The following is a 22,357-nucleotide window of genomic DNA, read 5'->3' as shown; positions in this document are numbered from 1 at the left end:
TAACCCGCCCAAGACCATAGCTTCTGCTGCAGAGGCATCGACGATCGAGAAAACTCTGGAAATGTGAATCCGGCTATATAACCGCCAGGTGCTCAAGTCACCGTATGCCATCCAAGGACTGAGTTCCGACGACCTTCAAAAGACTATCAGGTCTATTGTGAGCGAAGAACTGCGCGAGGTCTTGGCTTCGTCGCAGCCTCAAGTGGCCTCGAGCACCGATATTGTGAAAGAAGAGGTGCAGCGATCACTTGGAGTTCCTGAGGTCCAACCACAATTACCACAGCCCAAGCCAGAAGCGATGTCATACGCCACCGTCGCACGCCGTAGAGGTCCCCCTCCGCGACCGCACCAGGGCCCTGCAATGCCGCACTTCCGTCGTCCGCCGCCGCCAGCATGTCCACCCGTCATCCAGCGCACCTACGCGAGGAAGACGGACATTTGGCGAGCCCCGATCACCGCCCGTTCTGCGATCACTGCGGAGAAGCCGGCCATGTGCACCGCCGATGCCCATACCGGGAGATGGGTCTGCGAGGTTTCGCTGTTAATGCGCCGTGACCACAGATTCACGAAGAACCTCGCGATATCACCGACAACTTCGCACCAGTCAGTGGAGCCCTCGAGCCCTCGAGCCCTTCGCCGTCACCAGGCCACTATTATCGCCGCAGCGCCGACCATACACTGGCCCAGCCCGGGGCCGGTGTGCGAGCCCACATGCCGAAAACTAAAAGCAGCAACCGATGGAGGTGCGGGTGCTGTTTGATCCTACGCCGCCGACGAAGGCACCGAAGAAACTACCCCGACAACATAACGACACGCCGCCATCCCGACGAAGTCTGGAAGCAAAGAATACGCCGACGAAATATGACCCGACGAAGCCACGTACCAGCTACAGGTCAACGAGACGCAGCCGGGATCCAACGCCCAGACCTAACTGTAACGCAAGACAAAGAGCCACCGACCTCGACGTGCTTCTCGACTGCCACCCAGTCACAGCCTTTGTACACATAGGTGCCGATTACTCCGTCAGGAACCCGCCGGGGTTGCTCAGTGGCTATGGTGTTAGGCTGCTGAGCACGAGGTTGCGGGATCGAATCCCGGCCACGGCAGCCGCATTTAGATGGGCGCGAAATGCGAAAACACCCGTGTACTTAGATTTAGGTGCACGTTAGAGAACCCCAGTTGGTCAAAATTTCCGGAGTCCTCCACTGCGGCGTGCCTCATAATCAGAAAGTGGTTTTGGCACGTAAAACCCCTAATAAATTTATTATTTACTCCGTCAGCGGTGGACACACCGCCGCCCAGATGAAGAAAGTTAAGACTGCATGGGACGGCCCTCAAATCCGGAGCGCTGGAGGACACGTCATCACGCCAACTGGAATCTGCACGGGAAGAATTACGTTCATGACCAGACTTACACTGGCACCTTCGTTATTCTCCAACAGTGTTCTCGAGACGCCATTCTCGGCAGAGACTTCCTGAACCACGCCTTAAGTCCCCACGCCTTAAGCGTGCATGGAAGTCATAACAGCATCCCACCCCGCTCCAGCATTGTCATTTCCACCAGCACCAAAGCACCTGCCGACGTAGAAGGCGTCATCGAGGGTGACAGACATCTATTGCAAGATCGTGAAATTTGCGTCGCAACAGGCATCGCTCGACAGCACGGAGGAAAAATTAAAATGTTGATGACAAACTTCAGCCAGGAATTCAAACACATCAACAAGGGCACTACGATCGAATACAACGAGGAAATTATGGAAACCAGGAATGCGTTTGTCCTCTCGGATTCTGCCGCATCTACCCCGACGACCACAGTTCCCGAACCAGACTTCTACATAAATCCAAGTCTCCCCTTTCATTAAGCAGCAACAGCTCAGAAGTCTGCTCGGACGATACGAAGGCTGGTTTCCGACGTCATCGAGGATTCGACGGACACCAGTCGTAAAGCATCGCCTATTCACCGAAGAGTGTGCTCGACTACTCCTCTAGACCCCTTACCGAGTTTCGACGGGGGACATGAAGGAATAGGAGAACAAGTCACTGAAATACTGCGCGACGACGTCATCCAGTTGTCGAAAAGCCCGTGGGCATCTCCTGTAGTCTCGGTGAAGAAAAAGGACGGAACTCTGCGTTTCTGCATCGATTATTGTCGACTTCTCAAGATCACAAAGAAGAACGTATACCCCCATCCACGGATAGGTGACGCTTCAGATCGCCTCTGCAACCCAAATTTCTTCTCGTCAATGGATCTCAACTGTGGCTACTGGCAAATAGAAGGCGAAGAGAGAGATCGCGAAAAGACTGCCTTCATTACGCCAGACGGCCTCTACGAGTTCAAGGTCATGCCATTCCGACTGTGTTTGGCACCTGCAAGGTTCCAGCGCGTCATGGACACGGTGTTAGCAGGATTGAAGTGGCAGACCTGTCTTGTTTACTTGGATGACGTCGTCGTCTTCGCCGGAAATTTCGACGATCACCTTAGGCGGCTTGCGACAGTACTAGAGGCCATCAAGTTAGCAGAGCTCACTCTGAAGCCAGAGAAGTTCCGCTTCGCCTAAGATAAGCTTCTGTTCCTGGGCCACGTCATCAGCAAATCTGGTGTGCGTCCAGACCCGTAAAAGACAGCTGCAATCGCACAGTCCCCGCAACCCATCAACAACAAGGCAGTGCGCAGATTCCTTGGCATGTGTGCCTACTACAGGCGCTTTGTCAAGGACTTTTCACGCATCGCCGAGCCGTTGACACGTCTAACTAAATGTGATGAGTTCAAGTGGGAAACGCCGCAGGCCGACGCATTTGAAGAACTCAAACGACGCATCCAGTCGCCGCCGGTACTTGCGCACTTCGACGAGTACGCCGATAAAGAAATCCATACTGACGCCAGTAGCCTAGGCCTCGGTGCCGTTCTAGTCCAGAGGAGAAACGGAGTGGAACAGGTGGTAGCTTACGCTAGCCGGTCGCTGTCAAAAGCGGAAGGCAACTATTCTGCAACCGAGACGAAATGCTTCGCCATCGTTGGGCTAATGCTAAATTTCGCCTTTACCTATACTGCAGGACATTCAAAGTCGTCAGCGACCATCACGCCTCGTGTTGGCTAGCGAATTTAATGGACCCTTTAGGATGGCTGGCGCGATTGAGCCTAAGACTGCAAGAATATGAAATTACTGTAACCTCCAAATCTGGACGAACACACTCTGATGTCAATTGCCTATCAGGCGCCCACAATGACTGCCGCCACAAGATGATGAGGATGGCAATGCCTTCCTTGGCATATTAAGCGTGGAAGACTTCGCTGAACAGCAACGAGCAGACTCGGAGCTGGAAAACCTCATCGAGGATTAGGAAGGGCACACCGACGTTGTCCCTCCACACTAAGAAAAAAAAAGAGTATCCCTTACTCTTTTCGAAGAGTCTGGACTCGTCACGTATATGACACACTTTGTGGGAGACACCCGAACTCTCTTTTGGCAGAGAGTCCCGAGACTATTTGTGCTCCATACAAGGTGTTTGCGTGACTCCACACACAATAGTCATGCATACTCTGTTGTAGTAGGCGCCTATACTCTCTCAAAGGGGTTACAAGACTAGTGCTGAGGGAGTCTTAACAATTCTAGATGAGTCAGACGACTCAAGATAAAGTGTCACATACACACTGCAAGAATGATTCCGGTAACTATTCTAGATGACTCTGATGACTCCAGCAGTGTGTGTCAAGTTACCCTTAGTGTGTGGTGCCGGTCTCTTGCAAATAAAGTAAAGCAACTGATCCATGTAAGTCGTTTCACTCTTGGATGGCAGTGTCGAGCCGCTTTTCAAAATGGGTCAACAACTCTTGCTGTAAGTACACACGACTACAGCTAGTTCTCAAGAAGACTACTGTGAAAAGACAACATAGGATAACAAAGAATCCACAGTAAACGTGCCAAAAAGCACATGGCAAGCTAGCAAGAAAAAGTTAATATTTCATCAATCTTTGTTATTGTCTTGTGGAAAATTCAAATGTATCAGTCAGCAGAGAATCACTATGAAAGCAAGACAGTTCTCATTACTATTAAACTGGAATCAATAGCCAACCAAGCAAAATGTAGCAAAAGCTAAATCCAATATGTAGCCTGCAGCTGCATATGCATGACACTGCAATGCCACTCAGAACCTTGATGAGACCCCGAAATATTATGTAACTCATGTAGAAGTTTAATTCACCACCGCACAAGTCTCTTATAATATGTCAAAAGATTTAGAAGTTCAACCTATTTCCCTGTTCTAAACTTACGACTTAACATTCTAAGCAAGTAAGCTACACATAACAAATAAGAAAGGCTGCACTTATGTGCAAAGGAGACCCATATAATGAAGTGCAATAAAAACAACATTCCAACTTAGATTACATTATCTATGCATTATACTATGCTTGTTAAAAACAACTGGTTGGCAATTGATAATCCAATCTAACAGTAAAAACAGCTGTCTTACCTTATGGTACTCTTGTTGGCACTTTTTCCCACACAGTTTGTGCATGTTAGGGAGAGATGAAAATTGATCTGAAAAACAAGACATTAAAAAGTTGTGCATCAATTTTAGTCTGTCATGCAGCATGCAACAGTGTATAAAAACTTCATAACTGACAAAATTACAAAAATAAATACAGCAACACTTATACTGATCATTTATTTATGTTGAGAAACATACTTTTGCAAGACTAAGTATAATAGCTGACACAGACAATTTCACAGGTAGAAATAACCGCTAATACAAAACTTTTCATAATGCAAACACATTGACAAAATAAGTAGCACAGGTAGCTGTATTTTGTTATGGCAAAGATGGCGCATGAATTATGAGGACAAGGAAGGAAGCAGAACACATAAACTATACCCAGCTACATGCACGCAGCTGTAACAATGCACATAGTGCACAAAGATCCAGAAGAAACAAAGAGGAAGATGTGAGGAAGGCTTCTTTTACTCATCACAAGTCATCCTGTAAGAGCAAGTATGCACTGGCTGTAATCTATCCTCAGCCCATACATGAATAAGTTACATTAGGTGCCACATTTACAAATCACTCATACAATGTTCTTGTGATTTCCCTTATTCCAATCTTCAACTAAGCAAGCATGACTGAGTTACATAAAGCCTCCCTACGGCTTGGCACATATACAGAAAGAAGTGTTTCTATAAACACTGGAGGTCACGGAGGGATGAGTGACACATACTTCTTTTAATTCTTTTGTCTTTGTCATTATGAGTATCTATCACAGTAGTCTTGTAGAGTGAAACACTTCCAGATAATACACTGTGTGCAACCAAGTGTGAATACCTGTTCTCGATTTTATTTATTTCTACCTTTCTCTGGTGTCCCGCTAAGGTAACAATGGCGCAAAGGATTGTCTTCCCAATGTATGCGTTCCCATACAACAGGAGCAGATGATAAGCCACATGAATGGTGGGTGAAATAAAAGATCTGTGCTTATCTTTCCGCTCCCGCTCCAATCTGGAGTGATTTTTTTTTGCTTTCTGTACACTAGCACAGGTGCTACGTAGTCCCCTTGGTGCCCAAGGCAACTCTCACACCCGAGCAGGATGTCAATTTTTTTGTAATTCTAAGCAAACTTCTGGTTATGGGGGACAATTGCGAACTTATATTTTTGCTTTGTGTCTTAATTATGTTGTTTACCTTTCACTTTAGCCACTTCACTACTTTTCTGCAGGTGTAGACAGGCCATTGCACTAATGCTAGGTTTTGAAAACACCAGAGCAGGGTAGAAAGTAAGAACAGATATTTATAATTTGGGTGCCCACTCTGCATTGCATGGATATGTTTCAATGAACGATAAAACTACTTGGTAGATAAACATATGAAAGATAAGGGAATTAAGCTTGAAGCCTACCATATCAGTAACTGGGAATTTCATGTTTAAATGAAATTTTGTGATTCCCAGTGATGAAGAAACAGTTTTGACAATATGTGCCAAGGTCACCAACTCACTCATGCTCACAAAGGAAACAAAATAAAAATAAGCAAGATTAAAAGAAGTTCGAACTTGCAACCTAAAGTGAGACACCTCACATGACTGATTTATGTATTTACTGAGCATAAAAAACATCTGGCGCATAATCTGCTTGTACAAGATGACAAACAATGAGTTCTGTAAGCCTTGTGGGACAATTCTGTGTGAAAGATAAACCTATTTGATCATTACCTTTTGGGTATGTGTATCTGAGAACTGGTGCTAATCTGAGTTCTTACAAAGTAGACGTCATTGAGTTCTAATGCCTGCCACTGCTATAAATTTCTGTTAGTTGCACTGTCATGAAGCAGTTATGTTCAATAATTAGCGGCAGTCACCGCTGAAACACTCAGTACAAAACACGAAATAAATATATGCAGTCGGAATGTAAATGTCGAACAAAGTTATAATCAAGTCTACATTTCACAGAACTGTCTTTCTTTCTGTTAGTGTGCCAATACCATTTCCACATTCACAAACATTTTTGTATTGCTCTCCTGACAAATGCAGGAAAATGCAGCCTTTAACAGAAGCCCCTGGGAAGACAGCCCAGAGTCGCTTTGACAAGAGGACTTCCCTTAAACTTTTGTCGCTATGTTGTAGGTCACTGTAGCAAGGGTCACTGCAGCAATAATTATCGCGCTTACCATCTGTCAACTGCTATGCGAACAACTCTTCAAGACAAACCAAGCAGTGTGCACGCACCAAACATTCTTAAGCAGATGCCCCATTTCATTCCTTCCATTACTTTCCGCACTTATATGACAAAAAAAAGCTACAACCAAACTTGCCTTTGTTATGAGTAGGCTTTGTAATGGTTGTGGTCAACAAAAACAACAAAAAAGGCGTCTTTCGTTTCTTCTCGTCTGCACTTGTGGGCACGCAACAAATCGCGAGTGGCAATGATAGCAGCCACGTTTACAGTGATACGTTAGATGTGTACCCTATTCATTCGCCGACGTTTGTAACGCAGCTAAGATATTCAGCCACCCTTAGCGGAAACGTGCCATATTAGGATAGTGGTGAAGACAAATGCCGCTGTTTCCGCAGCATGCCCGCCATGTGTTCCTATGTCACAGGCAGCTAAGCGCGTCCATCTGTTTCTGCCCCCTCAAAGTGGACATGGCTATGTTATTGCCGCAAACTTGCCGATATTATTCAATACTGATACGGAAGAAACTGTTTGAATGCACGTAATGTACTCAAGAAAAGAAAAAAAAATTGTTTTCGGCGCGTTCGGCTTGCTCTGCCGGCCACCATGTTTTTTTTTGTGTGTGTGTCCCGCAGTACATACAGAGGCAGCCACCTTTTTGTTGACCTGTTGTCATCCCGTAGCAAATGCCAGAGGATATATTTTTTTCTTTTAGTGGGAAATTTACCCAGCGTAATGATCGCACCTCTGAATTTGAGTCAATTTTTTTACAATAAAGTGCGATCATTATGCGAGTAAATAGGGTAACACACTGAATATTTAGCCTGTAAAGGGGTTGTATTCAAATGGGGGCAGCCAACTCTAGTGTGACAATAAACAAATATTTGTTCTCACAATAATGAAACCAGTCATAAAATATATCCTACAAATTTGGAAATGAATGCCCAAAGAACCTTGCTGAATTTCACATTAATTTCCTAAACAAGATCTTTTGATGTTTATAATTCCTAGTTTAATTCACTTTCTCTAGTAAATGGGCTCTGACCTTGACTATTCAGTGTAGGAGACTAACCCAGACCTGGAAGCCAATATTTAAATCTGAAATAAAGTCATTCATCCCACGACCACGTCACTGCTATGTCATCAGAAGCGTGCAGCCATGGACATATAGTCTGTAAAATAATTTTTACATGATCTGTACTGTTCCTCTTGCACTAATAAATTAGGAAATGCATTTGCTCTTTAAAGCACTGCTGTAAACCTTTGTGTTTGAGAAATGCAATGCTCAAAAGTGTAACACAACCAATGTGTACATGAAATCTACGATGCCTTTGACATTCGTCAGTCTGACAAATACGCACTGAGAAATGCCAAGGGCATCATAGCTTTCTTGTTTCAAACCTTGCATGCGAGTATATTACTGGTATCTTTGCAGTGAAGGGAAGTCACATTATTATCAGACTTATGAGGGGAACTTATGTTTCTCTAGTTTAATATTTTTTGTGCTCCTATATTCTTTACTTTTCCAAAGATAATGGGTGTTTGAAATAAGTACTCTATATTGCTCTTAAATTTTTCCTGCACCAGAGCCCACGTTGGGTTACATTTCTTGAACACTTTGCAGTGCTGTAGATTATCAAAAGGAAGAAAAAAATGCCGTAAGTTTGCATTTTAGCCTTCTGTATAACAAGAAGTATGAACCTATCAATTACATAGACAAGTACAAAAGAACTATGAAAAACTGTGCATAAAGACAGACATACATTATAATAGCAGGAATCAATGGCGAGAATTCTAATAGAAAGGAACCATTAAAAACTAGGCACTAAAGACACATATTAATTATAATAACACAAGTATTTGCTAAGGATTTGAAGAGACAAAAAGAATGTCTCTTCAAATCACTCCACCCCAACATTCATCCATGGTTCGATGAGTGACCACAGCTGGTGATGCGGTTTGGATAGGTGGAAGCTGAGTGCAGCTGTGAAATGGGTGGAACATGTTGAGGGTCACCAAAGGTTGCACGCTGGTTAAACAGCAGGTTGCCTCGATCTCCGGACTCACTCGACATCATGCGTTGAGCCTGGTTATACGTCGTTTGCAAGAGGCCTGGCCCAAGTGTGTGGCACGGCTTGGGTAAAATTTCGAGGCGACCCGAAAAACACAGATCCATATCTATAAGCAACAAAATATTCTCCATCATAGGGCAAACCTGAAGTTTACCATTGGCACATAGCAAATAATGAAAACAGACACAGGTCACCAGACTTGAGGTATACAGATGTGCAAAAGTGCAAATGAATGTGAAGAGCTGCTTATAGGACGGAATGTTTCATTCCGTCTTTTGTAGATCAATAATAGTATCTTAACATAAAGTCAAGTGTACTGGACCCTCCCTAAGAAAATTCAAATAATGGGGTTTTACGTGCCAAAACCACTTTCTGATTATGAGGCACGCCGTAGTGGAGGACACCGGAAAGTTCGACCCCCCGAGGTTCTTTAATGTGCACCTTAATCTAAGTACACGGGTGTTTTCGCATTTCGCCCCCCTCGAAATGCGGCCGCCGTGGCCGGGGTTCAATCCTGCGACCTCGTGCTCAGCAGCCCAACACCATAGCCACTGAGCAACCACGGCAGGTTTGGCCCTCCCTATTTCTGTAAGTAGGCTATTTCATGCGAACTGTCCCGACCTGGCACACGACCACTTGAAATTTCTTTTCGAAAAACTGGAGGCCCTTCAATATAGGACAAATGTTAATTTCAAGAAATACTTGTGTAACGCACCAAACTATGCGTCATAAAAGGCATAGCCAAAAAATTGGTTCCTTCATTAAGGGGGCCAAATTTTTCAGGACAATAAAGAGAGGCCTTACACCAAAAATTGAACTGCTTATTAGCCACTGCTCAGTTTATTATGGGTCATTAAAAATGGACAAAATGGCCTATTAACTTTATTTTCATAGAACTCGCTTACAGCAAAAGCTGCAAATTTATGTAATCCACATATTTAGGACTTGTGCTGCATGCAAAAACTGGTTTCAGGAAGATAAATTATGCAGCAGTGCACAGAGATGAGGATGAACTAGCAAAAAAAGTCAGTTTCGGTGTAAGTTTATCGGCATACTTACTATTGAGGCAGTCCTAGTAAATTTATGCCCAATACCGTGTATGAAAGTACAGTGTATCATTTTTAAATTGCTAAAGCTTTATCAAAGCACTTGTGCGTCAAGCAAGAAAAACAATTGTACAAGTGGTCTCCTACTAGTTTCCAAATTTGCATCGCATTTCGTCTGATCCACATAGCCTCTTGGCGGCTAAGGCAAAATGGATGGACTTGAGCATTCCTGCACCGATAGCAGGGAGTCTAAACTGCTTCGAAGTTAATTCTTTCATTGCTGAGTTGCTACAAGCCACTTAACTCAAAAATGTGCCACTTAATTACATGTATTTACCTCAATCTTTCTGTCAGCTTCCAGCCCGCTTGGCAGCATCACGAAGGCTGCCAACTCCCTAGTGGACGTAGTCAGGACACGGTGGTGGCAGGACGCTGTGGCAGGAGTTGCCAAAGGTTTCGAACTCCCTACTGAACATAGCGAGGACACGGTGGTCGTAGGATGCAGGGGCGGGAGCCATCACAGTGTACCTGCAGCAAATTTGCACAAACGCTCTTAGTCCTACCATGTCACAGTTTACAAGAAAAATTCAGCTGTCTGTGTAACATGGATACCAATACAAATAAATGTAAACAGTTAGGTCCTACAACACAACTAGAACATCGACAAAGAAGAAATGGTACTTATGTTTATGAAAATCCAAGCAATGAAAAAAAAATGTGCATCCGATTTGTGCGTGGACGCTCAATGGTAACCTGAGCACATACCATCAAGTGATTTGCTAGTCAACTGCAAGCCTCTTAAAATGTCATTGTATATTTTTTACATGCACTATGTTAAGCTGCATTAAAACAAGTTCAATATCTCTGAATATAAGTAAATCACGAAGCAACTCAATTAATGAATTCCAGTGGTCATTAATGCAACAAAGTGCAAGCTCTGAATGAAGCTGGCCAAACTGGGTAGTAACAAATAACAATGTGGTTCTCTACATCTTGTTTTTCTGGCTTTCGCTGTAGCATTAAAATACACAAGAAATTTCACATTCCTGACATTTAACCCTGCAAATTTTTATTCCATAATGCATAATACTTCAGCAAGAGCACTAATGTTGTCTTTTAATCGTAAATAGTGATAGAACAAGAAATTTTACTGGAGCCAATGTTTGGCAAGAAAACTTATCTCCTTCTCTTTGTCGAAACATTGGCTCCAGCGATGCTCCTTGTTCTACGGCTCTTATCATCTTAACATCTGTACTTTCAATGTTGTATCAATTAAATTGTAATAACGGAGAATTAGTAAATGTAGCTGATGAAGAATTTGTGCTTGTTGGTAGATAATGACAGAGTAACTGCGCAACATAGAGATACGGACAAAGGAGGCTTATGTGTGTCGTTTCCTACAGCCATGTTTCTGTCTTTTGGATGATTACTCTATCTAGATGTAAAAGTATTGCCCTTTGCACAATAATGCTGAAATGAAAAAGGCCAGGAAAGTGGACACACAAATTAAAACAAATAGCATCATATGCTAATGAGATATGCAAAAGTGTCTGCTACGATCTGTCTCACCAATAACGTGCTGGATAAGATGGCGTCTTCTCCTGGATGTTGCCATTTCTTCAATACCTAAAATAAAGTAAATTTCAAAATTACAAGGATACACAGAACAACAGCAGTAGCAGAGGAGATAATGCACTGTTTAGTAAAAGAAAGTAAACTGATCTCTGATACACGGCAGACGAAATTTCCTTTATTAAATTAGTAGAAAAGTACACCACACCTCATTTCATTCAATGATGTGAGCGTTTCTTGGTACAAGAAAAAAAGGTATTTCTGCATGAAAACAGTAAAATAATCGTAGCATTCTACTTTTACAAAATACGCTACAGTGACAAAGCCAACTACCGCTGTATATACTTAAAATTGTTATATGCACCTTACAATAGCCAAGACAGGATAAACTTGGGTTCATGTGCAGCTCACCGGGAGATAAAACTTTGCAATCAACTCATTTCTACTTGCCAAATATCTGCACTAACATAAGACTACAAATAAAAAGACCCTCTTTTTCATAAAACACCGGACTCAAAATAGAAAATCCAGTAGGAATAGCACAAATTCTCTACACAACACAGCCAGGTTTTGTGCGCCTAGTAGGATTTACTACATAAAGGTTGCAGCAAATTCATGCTTTTAAATATTTACAACCGTGAAAATAAATATGACATGAAACATAATAGCATTATACATCGGCTTATACTGTAAGCCAATGTGTTTCCGACTTGACGCCAAATGCACATTTAATTTGTTCTGTTTTTGCGCTTTTAAAGGGTTGTGTCTGTTCGCTCGTGCATGCAGCCGCCTTACTGCTACGAAAATATCTGTGCTGCCACATCGCCTGACACTGCCATACAGCGTGGTAGCGTTCTTATTATTCGCGGTAATATACCTAAAGCGCTAGTAAATCTTCAGAATAGACCAGTTTTTTCGACAACCTGTCTTCGCCAGCGAAAGTCGCAGTGGTCACACTACACTTCAAGTTAAGCAGTACTCGGTATTCTACGGATTTTTCGATGCGACAGGCCACTCGTCATTGGAGTCGTTAAGAACGGTATTTATCTATGGCAGTACAGCTTTGCTATAATTTCAGATGCTCTCCTGAGGCTTCCGTCTGCCAGTAGTATTTTCGCATACATACGCCCACGCAAGCTTAAGAAACGTCTGTGAACTGCCAAGAGAAACGTGGCGCAAAATGTAGCCGTGCCGGAAGGGCCGATTACGCGCGGTTTGTAAACTCGGAACAAAAGCTGATATGCTTACCTGAGAGGTTAAGAGAAATATGGCACAGGTCACTCTCCGCTGGTAGTCTTTCGTATACATCTGGTCGTCTCTGCGTTGCGATCTCCCATATCACAAGGAAAATGGAGTGCAAAACGCAACACTTCCGGCGCTTGTGACGGTCGAGCTGCACTTGCTCGATGTCGGCAAAGACGAAATCGGCGACACGCCGCTGCTGGCGGCAGTCGTCCTCGTCAGAATCACACAGCACGGACAGAAGTTCCCACCGTAACTTGCCGCAACGCCTGGTTGCAGTCGCCCCTAACGTAGCGCTTTCAGAACCACTCCATAGAATAAAGAACCACCACTCGACGACAACGTACTCGCACGAGATGCAACACAACTGAAAAATGGCGTCATACTATTGACGGCTTCGGCTTTGGATAATTTGAATCCGCACAACTAGTTTCGGTTTTCTTTCCTTGCGTTGAAACAAAAACTGTTTTGCTCACTGATAATTTTACGTCACGTAAGTAATGCTCACGAATGAAACAGCCGTGAATTTAACACGCGTCTTGAAATACCCGCTACGTTCACTTCGCAGAAGCAAAATTTGCTCGTCCGAGTGCGGTTACGTTTGAAATATCTATCGTTGGGCTGTCGGAGCGTGCTCGAAGTGGGAAGACGCGGCCTAATTGTTCTTAATTTGCTTAGCTAAAGCGGTGCGGCTGCCCTTGATCTCTGTCGAGTGAAGTTTGCTCTGATGTAAGGTATAACTACAAAGCCGCCGACGGTACTGAATAATCTAGTGCACCTGAAGCTGCCAGAACTCCGGTATTTTCTCCACAATTTCTTGCGACTGCGTTCCGCTGTCACCAAATGCGAGCGTAGTGTTTGACGGAGATTTAGCAACACATTTTCCCGAAATATCGTTCACCGCTGTATCACGACGTGGAGAAGCAGCGTTGTTGGTCCTCAGTAAAATTTTCTGTTGATTGCGAATTTTGCAATAGCAGCTATATGGGCGCAACCGTCGAAATATATCTCTCGGTTTTACCGCGAGCTTACGTATAAAGTCAAGTGCGATAAGATCCCATCCCGCGCCGTTGACTGTGCGCGTTAAAGGAAGTGTTCGAGGCTGAGCCGGGCTGGATGGGCGCCCCAAGTCAAGTATCTAAGGAGGTCACGTGATAAAACGCGCGCAAGCCGGGAGAGGGGGCGCTAGTTTAGCGCGCTTCTCCTCCTCTAGCCGTTGCTCTAGCCCGGTCTTGCGCCACCCTCGCTCTGTTTTGGAGATAATTTCCGATGGATGCAAAGCTGGGAGTGGGGAGGGGGGGAGGTAAGGGTGTGCTCAGATAGCGCAAATTTTCGGAGACGCTTTGATGGAAGAGGCAGCAGAAGCGTTCGGTCCGCTCTGCTCGCACCCTTCATCACGCCAACGCTGTTACAGCGAGTGTTCGCCGTCATTGAGTGAGATCTGTTGATATTTGCACGTGCGCGCTTGACCCAGTGCTTTCTAATTTCAGGAGTAAGCGAATGTTTACTGCAGTTTATTCAGCTGATGAAACTACGAACCTTGGTTCGTGCAACAGTTCGTGCAGTGGTTCATGCAGCATTGGGGTGAAACTGCTGTGTTATTGTTTTTATATTTCTAGGGGGTTCCAAAGCAGTGTTGCGTACACTAATATTTGTTTCTGGTCGCGGAACGCAACGCACTGCGGTAGCCCAGTGGCTTTGGTGTTGCGCTGCTGAGCTCGAGGTGACGGGTCCAACCACAACCGCGGCAGTCACATTCCAACGGTGTCAGAATGCGAAAATGGGCGTATACCGTGGATTCCGTACACGTTAAATAACCCGAGCTGCTGAAAATAAATCTGCAGCTTTCCATTACCGTGCGCCTCATAACAAGATCTTGATTTTTGAACTTAAATCTTCAAAATTTAATTTTAAGTCGCGGAATTGCACTTACAATCGACACTGTTGAGGGCGCCTACTGAACTTGTTATCTCGTTGCTGTGCTCTTTTTAGTAGCCAATACTTTTTTTTAGATTTACTTATGGTCAGAATCCAGTGTGGCAAATCCAGGTCTTCCTTAGCATAGAAAACCAGCTATCGCTTAAGCGTGCGAGGTATCAGCAAACATGGTCAAGGAAAATCAATATATAGAGTTCGAAGTAATTGCAGAACATGACAAGGATGAAAGAATGATACACCGCATTACAACCAGGACAGGAACCCGAGGGCCTCCCTAAAACACTAGAGTTTATCTGGTATTTCTTCTACTGCATTAAAATCTTTCTCTCGCCAGACTCATCTCAAATATCAGAGCAATGGCGATTTTCCACGATGACTCTTCGCGTGCTATTGAGAGTCAAACGACCCATGCGCAAATGTTGACTCTTGTTTTCTGACTCTATTCGCGTAAAAGTGGGTCTTCGGAAGAAAAAAGAGAGTCAAGTTGCCGTGACTCACTTTTTACTCTCTTTTTTCTTAGAGTGTACGGCATTTAGGCGAGGATTGTTTTCGTTCCCGCTTCAAAACAACCTACTCGTAAAGAAGAACTTCTCAGCAGTCCACGCCAGCTAATTTCTTGTTGTTCCCTAAGGGCTGCGTCCAGAAGTATTACATGCCCTACATGACGATCCGACCGCTGTACACCTCGGATTGTTACGGACATTAGCGACGATACAGGAAAGGAATTATTGGCCGCGCCTGACCGCCGACGTCGCCCGCTATGTAAGAACATGCCGAGACTGTCAGCGACGCAAGACACCACCAATAAGGCTAGCGGGATTACTACAGCCAATCGAGCCTCCTTGCCGACCGTTTCAGCAGATCGTGATGGACTTGTTGGAACCCTTTCCGGCGTCAACAACCGGAAATAAGTGGTTCGTCGTGGCGATGGACTACCTCACCTGCTTCGCTGAAAAGAAAGCTCCGCCGAAAGGTATAGCGTAGCCGAAGTGGCGAAATGCTTTGTCGAAAAATCTTGCTGCGACATGGCGCCCCAGAAGTCCTCATCACCGAGAGAAGAACGACCTTTACAGCGTAGCTTGCTCAAGCCATTCTGCATTACAGTCAGATGAGGCACAGGAGGACACCTGGCTACCACCCACATACGACTGGTCTTGCGTAGTGCCTGAATAAGGCCCTCGCTGACATGCTAGCAATGTACGTCGACGTCGAATTCAAGACCTTGGAGGCCGTCCTGTCGTGCGTAACATTCACTTACAATACGACGGTGCAACAAACAACGCAGTTCACTCCGTTTAAGCTGGTTTACGGCAGTAACCCGACGACGACGCATCACGCAATGCTGTCGCACGCCACTGACAAAGAGAATGTTGACGTCGCTACCCATCTCCAACTCGCCGAAGAAGCTCGATAGCTCGCCCGCCTATGGATTAAGAACCAGTAGCGTACCGACAGCCGACACTACAACTTCCGACGACGCTTTGTCGAGTACCAGCCCGGCGACCGTATTTGGGTGTGGACCCCGATAAGCCGACGAGGACTGAGTGAGAAACTATTGCGACGCTGTTTCGGACCCTACAAGATTATCTGACGTATTGGCGCATTGGACAATGAGGTCGTGCCAGATGGCATTTCGCGTTGACAGCGGCGCCGCGGTCGATCTGAATTGGTCCACGGGGTGCGCCTTAAACCATTTTACGAACGCTGACGAACTTCCTTATTTTGTTGTTGTCTTTGCTATGGGTGTTTGCTTTATTACTTTCGTTTGGAGCATCGGGTCGTTGCTTTTTAAGAGGGGGGTATCGACACGTGTACTTGTTTGTCTTTATCAGGCGACACGTTTGACCTCCTAACAAATGTTATCGCACAGCGCAGGACGCACCTGCAAGTATCGGAAATTTCTGGAATGTTATCGAAGCTTCCATCCGCTGTCTGTTACGAAACCTTGTGTAATCCGATCGCGGGTTTGTGCGACGCGAATAATGTAGAACTTTGTGGAAGGCAGGCGGGTTCAGCGTTTACTCTGGAACATTCAACGACTGATGCATAAAAGCCTGTGCGCTTGACCCGCGGATCATATTTTCGTCGACCACCGAGTGTGTTCGCCGCTATCGTTGTACTTTTGAGTGTAGCCTGCTTTTGAGGGCACATGTTCACCCAATAAAACGCTAGTTTCTATAATCCCAGTTTTGCTGCCTTCTTCACCGTCCATTCTACGTGACAATATCATATAGAAGAATGCGCACCCGAGTTAGAATTCACGTACCATGGAGGATTTGTTGTTATATCCAACGAATGACGAACTGCGGTATTCTCGCGGCGACGCGAGATGGCTGACACAGGGTCTCCCTTGGATGGCCTTCGTTGCTGCACGCTGGACGGATCACCTTTCTCCGGTCCTGTGCTGTTCCGCAATGTTGAGCGCGCGCGCGGTGGAGCAACTTCGAGTGAAAAAGTAAACCGCTCGCTCCGCGTTCCTTTGAGCGGTGGCTGCCTGTTCTGTTACAAGCAAAACAGTGTGTTATTTGCATCAGCGTGCGTGAGTGATGTATCGCCATGTTCGGGGCCAGCCTCGTACAGTTGAAGCAGAAGCTTTCGCTACGTTTTGTATTCTATTGCCGCAAGAGTAGAACGTGCATTCTACTCTCTCTCAGAAGGGCAGAGTGAAAAGCACATTGCACTCGCTCCTTGGTGAGGGAGTGAACAATGCATTTCACTCCACTCGATATTTGGCAATAATAAAACAACGCTTTGAAGAGTAAATCGGCCGCTTCACTCCTGCGATACCCTCTCTAGTTTTTAGAGTGTAGGTGCGTAACTTCTTTATTTTCTTGTTTTTTTACGTCCATGTATTGGCGATGGGGACATTACCAGGTTTTTCAACTCTACCAACATCTATCATTTCACTAGTATAACGATTAGATGTGTGCACGTCTTTCATTTCTTGTTTTGTTACGGCCATGTAGCAGCGATGGTGACATTACCTGCTTTTTCAACGCTACCAACCATGTTTATTACACTAATATAACGAGTAGCTTTGTTGACATCTTTATTTTCTTGTTCTGTGTCGGCCAGGTAGCGGCAACGGCGACAGTACCAGGTTTTTTAACTGCTACCAGTAATATTATATTACATTATTATAACGCTTAGATGTGTAACTTCTTTTTTTGTTGTTATGGCCATGTAGCGGGGACGGCGACATTACCAGGTTTTTAAACTGCTACCATTATTCTAATATTACACTAATATAACGATTAGATGTGCTAACATGTTAATTTTTTGCTGTTTTGTCACGACCTTGTACAGCGATAGTCACATAAGTAGGTTTTTCAACTGCTACGAATAATCTAATATTACACTAATATAACAACTAGGTGTATTAACATCGTTACGTTTTTGTTTTGTTACGACCTTGTAGTGGTGACGGCGACATAAACAGGTTTTTAACTACTACAAATCATCTATAATTGCAGTACTACAACGATCAGATGTGTTCACATCTTCTTGTTCTTGTTGTACGACGTTGCAGCGGCGACGGTGACATAACCAGGTTTTGTAACCGCTACCAATCATATGTAATTACACTACTATATTGATTAGATATGTTAACATCTGTATTTTCTTCTTTTTGTACGAACTTATAGCGGCGGTGGTGACATAGCCTGGTTTTTAACTGTTACAAATAATGTAATGTTACACTAATATAACAATTATGTGGGTAACTCCTTCATTTTCTTGTTTTATGACGACCATGTAGCGTCGACGGTGACATTACCAGGTTTTTTCACGCTACCAATCATCTTTTATTATGCTCCTATAACGATTAAATGTGTAACTTCTTTCTTTTCTTGTTTTGTTATGACCTTGTAGCAGGGATGGTGACATTACCTGGTTTTCAACGCTACCAACCATTCTTATTACACTAATAGAAAGATTTGATGGGTTAATATGTTTATTTTCTTGTTTTGTTACGACATTTCAGCAGGACGGTGACATAACCAAATTTTTTAACTGCTATCTATTGTCTATAATTACACTATTATAACGACTAGATGTGTTAACATCTTTATGTTCTTCTTTTTGTACGACCTTGTAGCGGCGACGGCGACATAACTAGAGTTTTTAACGCTACCAATCATCTATTATAGCACTAATATACCGGTTACGTGTTTTAACTTTTTAATTCCCTTTTTATTATGATAGTGACGTCACGAAGGTCACTGCACTCGCACACACCAGCGTTTTGGCAGCGAGTGTCCGCGGTCATCGAGTGTGACGCATTCGTGTTTGTGTGTGCGCGCTTACATCCTGCTTGTTGAGTCTTTCAGTAAACGCATATTTCCAAGTTTATTCGGCCAATAAATCTACTATCCTTACTTCGAATATCTGTCTACTCATTTGCTCTCACAATCGATGCTTCGGCTTTCCGGCGAAACGGCCTCTTCTTTTTTCTTTTGTGGATTTTCCGTCACAGGTTGGGCTCATGGGCGTCACCACGATGATCACAAGGATCAGCAACGACGCTCGCCAGAGAGCACTGGAGCAGACCAGGCGCATCTACTGCCACCGCATGGAAGCCTGTCAGCTGGGACGACAGATGGCGCTGCGCATGGGTCGGCATCAAGCCGAGTGAGGGAATTTCTAAAGAAAACGTGGTTATATCAGTGCAGTGCATAACGCACTTGGAGATGATGTCTAATTGTTGCTTTCTGACTTTCACCTGGAATTGTGCATGTGTATTGTTTTTCCTGTGCACCTAGGAGGCAGGATTATCCTCTATTGCCACTGAAACCAAGCAGAATGTTCATTTCAACGAAGCAGATAGTTGTTCCTCTCAGGGGCGCACGTTGTACCTGCGTCCGCGTATACTGCCAAAAATACTGCGAATACTGCGTATACTTAGTATACTGCTATCTTTTCAAGTCCGCGAAAACCTTAGCGCAATCTATAGGCATGAATAGGTGAATTTCTGTGAATAGACAAGTGATGATCACTATGCATAATTGGCGTATCCTTGAATGGGAGATGATGGCAAATAGTCACCTAGCCTGCTTGAGTTATTCAGGTATGAGGTTATTGAGGTATTTTTAATTTTATTTATTTATACATTCTACAGCCCGTTGGGGCTATGGCTGGAGTGGGTGTACATGCGACTAAACAAATTATTATATGCACAAACAGGAACATAGAAATAGAAAAAATGTAAACGAACTATACATCAATTGAGAAGAAATTGAGTGAAAAATTGAGAAGTGGGTAACAAACGAACTTTGGCAGGTAACAACATCTAGTGTTCAATCATGCGGGGGAAAAACTGTATTTGACAGTGTAAGTGCGTGCATGGAGTGGTCTGGTATTAGAGGCATGATAAGCTCTACTTGAAGTCGCGCAAGCAGGCGTTAAAAGAGAGGGATCTCATAGGTGACAAGGAGGGTGCTATAAGAATTGAAAATCTTCAGATATTCTATGTGGTGCCGTCTAGGAAGAAACTGGAGGTTTAATTTGGCAAGAGCAGCTGACGGAGAAAAGTTTCGAACGAAGCGACGGCAAACAAAACGAAAACCCTTCCTCTGGACCGATTCAATACAATTAATTTCACATTATTGATATGGATTCCTTACGGAGGAAGCATATTCTAAAATTGGCCGATATAATGTTTTGTATACTACTAATTTAGTGTCCCTCGGGGCTGAAGACAAAGTCCGGCGGATGTAACCCAATTTTTTTAACGCTTTACTACAAATATAATCTATATTTGTGTATATATGTGTACCCCTTACTCAATGCCCTAAATGGGCCTGTAAGTTATTTTTAATAAATAAATAAATAAATAAATAAATAAATAAATAAATAAATAAATAAATAAAATATGTTTCGACCGAGACAAGGTGGGTGTAAAATTGACGCCTAAATACTTGTATTGAAAAACTCGTTTTAGTGGTACACCGTTGCATATATAATCGAAACATACGGGCTAGTGTCTGTTAGTAAAAGACATTATAACACTTTTATCAAAATTCATGCTCATTTTCCAGTTAACACACCAGTCACAAAATAAAACAAAGGCATCTTTAAGACGCTGCTGATCAGCGAGTGAGTCAACTTGGGTGTACACAGCACAATCATCTGCATAGAGCCGTATTTTTGAAGTAACATGGTCTGGAAGGTCGTTAATAAAGAATAAGAATAGTAGAGGGCTAAGTACAGATCCCTGTGGAACCCCTAAGGTGACGTTGACTACAGACCAATGAGCGGGATCATAGCATACGAATTGGGAACACAAAGAAAGGCAACAGGAAATCCAAGACACTAGAGGGTTATTAAGAATATTATGGAGTTTCAAAAGCAATTTAGAGTGTAGTACAGTGTCGAAAGCTTTGCTAAAGTTAATGAAAATTGTGTCAATCTGATTACCTATGTCAATGTATTGGGAAAGTCATTTGCAAAGATATGCTTTACATGCTTCATATGCTAGTATTTTTGTAAACTTCTCCTTAATCTTTTTTCTTTTCCTCAAAACTTCTCCAACTACATCGTACCGCTAACTCTGCCTGTGGTAGATCCGGTCATATTGATTTATTTCCTTTTTTTCTACCAATAATCTAAACATTTCTTCCTTAACTCGACTGCCGACTCTTTGATTATTCCGTCCATTTAAAATCCAAATGTTTATCGAAGGTGTACTTTACTAACGGGCCTCACTGGGAGAATTCTTTCGCATTCCATTATTAGGTGCCCGATTTTCGCTGCAGCATACACGTGCTTAATATTTATGGGAATATTTACTCCTCTATATGTTTTATCCTTAGGCAACCTGCTCGAATCTCAAATAGCAAGGCACTACCCTTTGTGTTATCGTACACATTTTTCTTTCTAATTTCTTCCGTCTCATTCATGTGAATCTCCATGGGTTTCTTTTTCCCTTTGCATCCAATTCACTCTCTCTGGTTCTCTCACTTTCCTTGGAATGAGTGCTGGTTGTCTATTTACACTTTTAATTACTCTATACTTGGTTGCCAAATTTCTTGACCTCTTCCTCCATTCTGTGTCCAAGCTATCCAAGTACAAATATTCGTACTCTTTAGTAACCCATTTATTTTGATCCATGGTCTGAGTCTTTCTTCAAAACTAATTTTGCTCTGCGCTTCTCTAACTTCAAATGAGGTCCAACCCATCTTACCCTGAACTGCCTCATCTGTGCTTTTGCCGTAGGCACCCAAAGCCAACTGGCGTACGTATCTGTGGTTAAGTTCCAACGCCGATAAGATATACAATTTTAACCACTGAATGACATTTACGAACGTTAGCACTGGCACCTTTACTCCTTTCCAGATTCCAGTCACCGTCTCTATTTATTGCGGCCCTAAAGTGCTCTAAGTTTCATGATTACAAACTTCTGAACAAACGATATTTTACGAGTCACGTTTAGTACACATGTTTGCCTACACTTGGTGCTTGTTTAGGAGGTGTACGGTAGCGCGATTAAAAGATGGGACAAAAGAAGACACACAGGGCGCACACAAACTTTTGTCCCGTTATTTAATGGCTCTACCATGCACCCCTTGAAGACGCATTACCAACAAGCCCACATCGCAACCCTCGTGGTGCTTGTGGCTTCAAGGGCTTCACAACCTCACCATTTGAACAGCAAGTACTGCTTTATTAAATAAGTAAAGCGCACTTACGTGTCGCTGCATGGATAACGCGAGGCATAATTGCAATGTCTTCCCGATGACGACTTGCTTTACGAAGCGTAATCGCATTGTTTTCACTTTGCCTTGTATCATTTTTCTCATCGCATTCCTCGGCCTCGTACGCGTACTTG

General features: G+C 43.7%; 1 protein-coding gene across 1 annotated transcript in view; it reads left to right on the top strand.

Annotated features, from left to right (window-relative positions):
- Window positions 1–22,357, top strand: part of LOC139059971 (uncharacterized) — a 141,508-nt gene that overhangs the window by 60,870 nt on the left and 58,281 nt on the right. The window contains exon 2 of the mRNA XM_070538635.1: window positions 19,007–19,161. Coding sequence (XP_070394736.1) covers window positions 19,007–19,161 — 155 coding nt within the window. The remainder of the gene's footprint in view (window positions 1–19,006; window positions 19,162–22,357) is intronic.

This window comes from Dermacentor albipictus, chromosome 1 (genome assembly GCF_038994185.2).
Source record: "Dermacentor albipictus isolate Rhodes 1998 colony chromosome 1, USDA_Dalb.pri_finalv2, whole genome shotgun sequence".
NCBI classification, from domain to species: domain Eukaryota; kingdom Metazoa; phylum Arthropoda; class Arachnida; order Ixodida; family Ixodidae; genus Dermacentor; species Dermacentor albipictus.
This window is presented reverse-complemented; position numbering and strand designations above follow the sequence as displayed.